This window comes from Gopherus flavomarginatus, assembly GCF_025201925.1.
Source record: "Gopherus flavomarginatus isolate rGopFla2 chromosome 11 unlocalized genomic scaffold, rGopFla2.mat.asm SUPER_11_unloc_1, whole genome shotgun sequence".
NCBI lineage: Eukaryota > Metazoa > Chordata > Testudines > Testudinidae > Gopherus > Gopherus flavomarginatus.
In genome coordinates, this window is record NW_026114602.1 from 1,381,007 (window position 1) to 1,389,870 (window position 8,864).

Consider the following 8,864-nt stretch of genomic DNA (forward strand, 5'->3'; position numbering starts at 1 on the left):
AGCCTTCAACTACTTGAATGTGGGTTCCAAAAAGGATGGAGCTCAGCTGTTCTCCATGGTGGCAGATGACAGAACAAGGATCAATTGTCTCAAGTTGCAGTGGGGGAGATCTAGGTTGGATATTAGGAAACACTACTTCACTAGGAATGTGGTGAAGCATAGGAATGGGTTACCTAGGGAGGTGGTGGAATCTCTATCCATAGAGGTTTTTAAGACCTGACTTGAGAACACCCTGGCTGGGATGATTTAGCTGGTGATGGTCCTGATTTGAGCAGAAGGTTGGACTAGCTCAGGGGTCAACAACCTTTCAGAAGTGTGGTGCCAAGTCTTCATTTATTCACTTTAATTTAATGTTTCACTTGCCAGTAATACATTTTAATGTTTTTTAGAAGGTCTCTCTCTGTAAGTGTATATCTTATATAACTAAACTATTGTCGTATGTAAAGTAAACAAGGTTTTCAAAAAGTTTAAGAAGCTTCATTTAAAATTAAATTAAAAGGCTGATCTTACGCCACCGGCCCACTCAGCCTGCTGCTGGCTTGGGGTTCTGTTCATCTAGCCTGGCAGGGGGCTGGCAGCCAGAACTCCAGAGCAGCAGTTGGCTGAGCGGCTCATCCCGTTGCTACTCATCCCGCTGCCAGTCTGTGGTTCCATCCTCCGGCTCCTGCCAATCAGGGTCCCGGCTTCTGGCCCTACTCAGCCCACTGCTGGTCTGGGGTCCCGGCCCTGCCCACATAGAGTTGGTACCTACCTTCTCCCTGGTTTTAGCCCATTCTCTTTCTTTCTTTCTGCACTGAGCTGAGGGTTCGAGTACACTGAGCACAGGGCTGGGGGTTGGTGTGTAGGGTCTGGCCAGGAGCTAGAATGAGGGAGGGGGCTCAGGGTTGGGGCAGGAGGCTTGAGTGTGGAGTGCTTACCTGGGCAGCTCCCATTTGGCACAAGAAGTGCAGATGGGAATGTGGTGTGGGGTGTGGAGAAGATTCCTTTCGGTGCTCAGGGTGAGGGTGGGGATGTGGAGGGTGCAAGAGTCAGGGCATGAGATGAGGGGGGGCTGGGTATTTGTGAGGGATGCAGGAGTCAGGGCAGGGGGATGGGGGTGGATGAGGGGGATGCAGGAGTTGGGACATGGAGTCTGGGGGAGTTGGGTATGTGTGGGGAGTGCCAGAGTCAATGCTGTGGTCATAGAGGGTGCAGGAGTCAGGGCATGGATTGTGGGGGAGTTGGGTATGTCTGGGGGGTGCAGGAGTCAGGGCAGGGGGATGGGTGTGTGTGAGGGGATGCAGGAGTCAGGGCTGGGGTTGTGGTGGGGTGCAGGGGTCAGGGCATGGGGCTGGGTGTGTGTGAAGGGGGTGCAGGAGTCAGCACAGGGGCCTGGGAAGTGTGGGGGTGCAGGGTGCAGGGCAGAGGGCTGGAGGGCATGGGGGTTTCATGAGTCAGGGCAGGGGGCTGGGGGGTGGGCTGGAATCAGGGGTAGTGGTGCTCCCAGCCCTCTGCCCTGAGCAGCTCACAGCAGTAGGCTGGTGGAGATATGCCCTGATTCCTCCCTTCTTCCCCAAGGCCCTGCCCCACTTCTGCCTCTTTTGCAGATCAGCGAGCACAGCTGCACCTACGGTTCCAGCCCTGCTTCTCCCCCACCCTCTCCAGGGACATCTGCTGTTCTGCCACTGGGCGGGTGCACAGGAGGGGCAAGAACCCATCACTCTGGGGGTAGAAGCAGGGAAGGAGGGAACTTGGCTGCCAGTGGAGGCTGCCCTACAGCAGCAGCTGCCCCCTGCCCCCACAGGAGAGAGCGGTGGGTGGGGACTGGAGAAGAGCAGTCTGGGCCGGGCAGGATTTTTAATGGTACGCTGCTGCCTGCTGGGGTCCCAGCCACCAGCCCTGCTCAGCCCAGGGGTCGGTGACCAGGACCCCAGCAGGCAGCAGCTTGCCATTAAAAATCGGCTCATGTGCTGTCTTTGACACATGTGCCATAGGTTGCCAACCCCTAGACTAGATGATCTTCTGAGGTCTCTTCCAACCCTAATCTTCTATGATTCTATGATTGTTTGACAATCCCGCCAGTTGATGTTGTAGTTACCAGTCCAGAGTTGAATCAAACTAGTGGCCAGCTAGATTGATCACGGGTAAGGAGAAGCCGGGTTCTGTTGGTTGTGACATGATGCTCTGGGGAAGTCTTGGCAGCATGAACCCAAAGTTTCTTGGCAAGGCACTTTGTTTATATAGTGATTTTCCTTCACTGGGACCAATGAATTTTGCACTGTCATGCTGTAATCAATTGTTTGACGAGTGCCTGTTTTACTAAATTGTCTTTTATCTCGTTCTTTCATCACGGCTCTCGAGGAGTTTCCCAATGCTGGTTTTGATCACAGCTATCTTGTCCCTCATCTTTAGAGTCATCAATCTGCCCTCTTCAGACATTTTAACAGGGGTGTGTTGTAATCTTCTGGTGCCCTTGTATCTGTCCTCGGTTCCTCCCTAGAACATCTGGTTTGGTGATGGCCTTCAAACTTATCTTCTAACACACACATTCCTCATTCACAAACAAAACAGAACATTTTTAACAGGAACATCAAGTTGCAATGCAAAAGAAAAACAATCGTGGCATTCTTTTACTTATTTTAAAGTGCTAAACCTACAACAAAGTGGTGACTCTAAAAGGTCTGTTACTGCCTTAAAATCAGCCCAGACACAGATTCTGGCTGATGCATCTCTACCAATGGCTCATTAGGCCAATACTTTCTGCTATTCAAAAAGCATGGCTGGCAGGATATGGTTAAATCATACACAGATATATTTAATGCACATTTAATGCATGCATCATTTACTGAGGTCATGGGTTTCACATCCAGTTATTGCTGCTGAGTCAGATCATTATCTCCATCACTGAATATCTTTTTAAACTCTTTTATTAAAGTCCCCCCCAAAACCAACATACAAACACAAACAGTTTAGCTCTATGTAAAATAAAGAATTAAGTAATGATTTCATGGCAACAATTTCCCTTATTCCCTTCCTTTTAGCCATACAGTCTTTTCTGTGGAAAACATCTGTTTACAGAGGGTTTTGTAGGGTATTAAAGATAGCTTAACTGTCCTTTTTGGGTAGAAAATAGAAAAAAAATAGTTTTGATGGTCATGAGCTCTTGTTGTTGCTGGAGTCCAAACCTAGCACAATAGAAACACACATCAGAAAAAGAACAGCAAAGATAAAGAATGCCGACTTCTGTCTTTTGTGCTGACTCACACATGGCTAGGAAAACATAGGTCCAGCACATGGTCTAATCAGCCACTCTGAGACCTGGCAAATGCTTGCCAGGCTCTGGATGTTCAAGGGGTAGCTTTTAGCTGCCTTTCTGGTCACCTGCCTACAGCTCTGTAATGTAGGTTTGAACTCCTGTGGCCTCTAAGCCAGACTCTTACTAGATAGAAGACAAATGGAGAGGGATTAGAAAGAACAGACACAAAGCAAGGAAGGAAAATGACACATGGGGCAGTGATATCAGGAGTCAGAGGCTCCTTTTCTTGTGTTTTGGGGATTCAGCCAAAACCAGGGAGGTGGGGGTGATGTCAGTCGGTTCCCTCTGTCGGCCCAGGTTTGGTCCAGGCGTCTTTCAGAAGCTGGACAAAAAAGGTCTAAAGAGGTCATGGTGGAGCCAGGGTCTTGGGTGTTGGTGGGGTTAGACACCATAATGATAAAGCTCTCTCCTTCCACTTCATCCATTCCTATCTAATCCCGTGGAGTGACCCCCAGATAAATAATATTCCAGATGGTGCAGCCAAGCAACTAGCATTGGCCACCATCAGAAGATAGGATACTGGTCTAGACAGACCTTTGTTCTGACCCAGAATGATCATTCTTATGTTCTTAGCCTCACCCAATCACAGTTCACCAATCATTCTGGTGATTTCATCTGCAAATATTTCCACCCATTTCTAGACTATTTTGGCTCATTTCCAAGACAATCTGTGACTTTCCCAGGAGCTCTGGAGACTAATTAGCACTGTTCCATTCACTTAAACAAGCCAGTTTTTACCAGTCTAGTTGAGACCCAGTTTTGCTGAGATCTCCAACCATCCCTCTGCAGTGTCCATCCCTTGGTACATTGGATATTCACAGGTTCACCACTCTCAAATGAGCAAGATCCTCAACTGGAGCAAATCTCATAACCCCATTGGTTTCATTGGAGCTATTGTGAATTAGAATAGCTAAGGGCTGGACAATATTTTATGCAGATGTAGCCACGGTTAGTACAAGTCCAGATATGTTTATAGATGGACCATTTGGAAATTAACTTCCCCATCATTCAGTGAGTATGTTTCACCACTGATTTGCATCTTGTGTAGCCATTTACCTTTGTGCAAAGTCCCTGACATTCTCCTCTCACCTACAGCAGCTTTACACAGGAGTAAGTCAGAAGTGCTCACCAGCACAAGGTATAAGCTGTTGGACAATCAGGTCCACTGCTTTCTTTGCAGTCGTTTCAGATTCAAACCACTGGAAGTGTGAAGAAAATCAAATCAGGAAAGCAAAGTGGATGTGATATGTGAAAAGATGAAAACAAATGGGGAATTCTGATTTAATGCTCTTGTTTCCCATTTTCATTAAGGGCTAGAATCACACAGGGATTTAGACATTGCAAAGCTTATGTCTGCTCTACACTACAGACCTGTATTGGTATAACTATGTCATTCATGGGTGTGAAAAATCCACTCCCCTGAGCAATGTATTTGCACTGACCTAACCTACTGTGTAGACGGTGCTATGTCGACAGGGGAACTTCTCCCACCAACACAGCTACTGCCTCTCAGGAAGGTGGATTAACTATGCAGAATGGAGAGCATTTAAAGGGTAGATGTTCCCTCTGAGTCATCACACCTATCTTTTGGGCACCTAGAAAATCACTGTCATACACAAAGCCAGAGTCAGGCATGATAGATGCCTAAGAATAGGATCCACAAAAGGTAGCATGTTAGGTGGCTCCATGCCTAAGCTCCCCAATAGGAGATGTCAAAAAAGGGTTGTGTGCTAAGCCCAGCCCCTCTTAGGACTTCACCACCTAAACCCAGGCCAGAGGGAGACATCTACCTCTGCTTGGGATTCTCAGCTGTGGGCCTTCTCTTAGAGGTCATGGGGAAGGAGCTCCCTCATAACTTTCAGGTCTGTGGTGAAGGCGCTCACCTGGTATGGGGAGGCCCTGATTCATGTCTCTCCTCTGCCTGAGGAGATGTGACCAGGAATCTGCACCACTCAGGTGAGTGCTATAGACATGGTGATAGTATGTTGAGGGGACTCCTTCAATCTCTCCTGCTGAAGCTTTTTCACTTTGGACAAATATTTCAAGAGCCATTGGACCAGAAAAAAAAAAGAGCGAGAGAGAGCGTACAAGTATGAGAATGACTTTAGATCCTAGTGGTTAGAGCATGCCCCTAGGATGTGACAGAACTAGGATCCTCTCCCTATGCTCCAGTGAATTTTTTTAAAATATATTTATCGACAATAGAAGAGTTTCAACAGGAGAGACTGAGGGAGTCCAACATCAACATATTCTGTAGGCCAGCATTTAGTGCATTCGCCTAAGAAGGACTATTGTCATCATCTACTCTGACCTCCTGCATGGCACAGGCCATAGGACATACCTGAATTAATTTTTCTTTGAACTAGAGAAGATATTTTAGAAATAAAAACAACAACATCCAATCTGGATTTTAAAATTGCCAGTCAGGGAGAATCCACCAAACACTAATTAATTTGGACCAGATCCACATTGGTGTAAAGTAGCAATGAACCAGGTCCTGTGGTGCAGAGGCATGTACTGTAAGTTTTGCAATGAACAAAAGTTGAACTTCTTCTTTTATTTTATTTTATTTTTAAGTCAGAAAAAGTGGAACACAAATAGACTGGTACAATCTGGCTTGTTTAAGTGAACAGAACTGTGATAAGTGATCTCTAAGGTTCCTGGTAACTTCCGGGATTGCCATGGAAATGAGCAGCAAGATTCTAGAAATGGGTGAAAATGTTTACAGTTGAAATCACCAGACTGATTGGTGAATGTTGATGAGATGAGGCCATTTGAAATATTACTTATCTACAATCATTCCATGGGATCAGAAGCAGGTGGGTGGACACCCCCACCAATTCCTGAGGCCATCGATCCACCATGACCACATTAGGCCTTGTTTGTTGAGATTCTGAAAGATGTCCTGACCAAAACTGACCATAGAGAGAGAAAAGAAATTACATCCTCTGACTTCTCCAGTGATGCTCCTTAAATCCCACATAATACTGGAATTGAACTCTCAATTCCTGCTGTCATTCCCTCCCCATGTGCCATTTTTCTTCCTCGCATTGTGTGGGGATTCCCTCCAAGGCCCTTCCCATTCCCTTTATCCAGAACACCTCATGTAGTTCTGGGAGAACTCTTCAATCAGTAATTCAGTTTGACTCTAGCTTAACCTCCAGATCTCAATAGAAATGTGATTGAAAAATTCTGGGTTTTTAATGTCTCAAAAGAAATTCTTGAACAGAGAGATAGTTTTATTTTGTTATCATACTTACTGACTCAGGAATAGAATAGAATAGAATAGAATAGAATAGAATATTCTGATTCAGCAAGACTGCATACAAAATAATGTGCTACACAATGGGACAGATTTTTATAGGTATTTAGGCACCTAAAGTGTTTTCTCAGCACCTCTAGGTACCTTAATTGCTTTAAAATTAATGAATTTTAGGTGTCCAGGTGCTTTTGAAAATCCCAGTAGGTACCCCGTGTGCCATAGTTCAGCTAGTGTCCCATGTGCCACAGTCCAGCTAGTGTGACTCAACATAGTTCCACCAATGTCAGTGGGCTCTGATCCTCAGCCTAGCCATACTGCAGTCAGTGAAACACATCCTCAGCTGGTATAAATTTTTGTATTTCCATTATAGTGAATGTACCAGAGCGCAAATGTATGTGTATTGAAATCCTTAGTTCTATGAAAATTTACATCACATTTGGACCTGGCCTACAAGGGACAAGGCAGGTGAGAGTCAGATTCACTCTTGGAAAAATTGCTATTTTGTGTTGAAGGGAAGAATTTTCCTTATGGCCACTTTGATCTCGTTATTGCGCAGACTGTAGATCACAGGGTTCAGAGTGGGAGTGACTAGAGTGTACATTATGGCCACCATCTTGTCTTTATCCAACGAATAACTTGAAGTGGGACGGATGTAGGTGTAGATGATAGTGGAGTAGTACAAGGAGACCACGAGCAGGTGGGAGGAGCAGGTGGAGAAGGCTCTTTGCTTCCCTTTGGAGCTCTGGATTTTAAAGATGGCGATGATGATGAAGCTATATGACACGGTGGTCAGCAGGAAGTTCACCATTGCCAAGAAGATGTCAGCCATGAAGATCATTATTTCATTGAGATAAGTGGAGCTGCAAGACAGTGCCAACACTGGTGGGATCTCACAGAAGAAATGCCGGATTAGGTTGGGTCCGCAGAAATCCAGGCGCAGCATGAGTAATGTGTGCACCAATGAATTGATGGTACCAACAGCCCAGACACCAGCTGCTAAACTGATGCAAATGTCCTTACTCATGAGATTGACATAGCGTAAGGGGTGGCAGATGGCAACATACCTGTCATATGACATAGCAGTGAGAAGCACAAGCTCTGTCCCTGATGACAAAGTAAAGGCAAAAAGCTGGGCAATGCAGCCATCAAAGGAGATGGTTTTCTTCTCCTGAAACAGGTTTTTCAGCATTTTTGGTAGGACTGAGGAAGAGCACAAAATGTCAACCAGGGCTAAATTGGCAATGAAGAAGTACATGGGAGTGTGGAGAGGTGGGTGGATGGCAATAGCCGCAATGATCAATGAATTACCCATGATGGCAGTCATATAAAAGCAAAGGAATAGGCCAAAGATCAGCCGTTGGTGTTGAGGGTGGTCAAAGAGACCCTGCATGATGAAATCAGTCACCCTGGTGTGGTTACTGGGTTCCATTGCTTGAGTGTTCCTTCTGTAAGAATAAAAATTTAATTTTTTGTCAGATATTGCAAAAACTAGCAACATGGCAACTGAAGAATCTAGACTGACTGACAGAGAGAGAGAGGGAGAGAGTTCTTTGTGATATTCTAGACCTTTCACACAGCATATATACAAACTGAGCTACATTAAAATATATTAGCACAATAAACCGCCTGAGATAATCAGTCTATATTTTCCCGATATTTGATTGTAGAAGGGAAAAAATAACATCCTGGATGTTCTCAAATAGAGGCACATGAAGTCTGTTAGAATATTTTTATAAACTACATGAATTAGGAGTTCACAGTATGATCTCAAACTTCTTTCATACACCAAAAGTCTTATTAGTAACCAAGATTCTACTCTCTGCACTAATTTTGCAAAATGTATCTATTGCAGTATAGGACATTTACAGTATATAGAATATATAGAATATATAATCCAAAACATGACATAATAATATGTATATTTAGGTGGAATCAAGATGCAAAAAATAAAGGACTTGATAACCCTTTAACTCACACAGGCTTAAATCAGGCTTAACCCCATTGCAATCAAGGGCGCTAATTCTCCATTCACTGGAGATGCACTTATATACAGCAAAGAGTTCTGTGGCACCTTATAGATTAACAAACATATTGGAGCATGAGCTTTCATGGGAGCATCTGAAGAAGTGGGCATTCACCCACTAAAGCTCATGCTCCAATACATCTGTTAGTCTATAAGGTGCCATAGGACTCTTTGCTGCTTTTACAGATCCAGACTAACACAGCTACTCCTCTGATACTGGTACACAATTAGTGAAAATGAAAGGGGATTTGAGCTTCCCAAATTTCATTTTTATGATAAGCTAT

At 44.9% G+C, this 8,864-nt stretch overlaps 1 protein-coding gene across 1 annotated transcript; it reads right to left on the bottom strand.

Annotated features, from left to right (window-relative positions):
- Window positions 1-7,053: 7,053 nt before the first annotated feature.
- On the bottom strand, window positions 7,054-7,986 carry LOC127040924 (olfactory receptor 13A1-like). The gene has a single exon (XM_050935462.1). The coding sequence runs from the start codon at window positions 7,984-7,986 to the stop codon at window positions 7,054-7,056; it is 933 nt and encodes a 310-aa protein (XP_050791419.1).
- Between the last annotated feature and the right edge of the window lie 878 nt (window positions 7,987-8,864).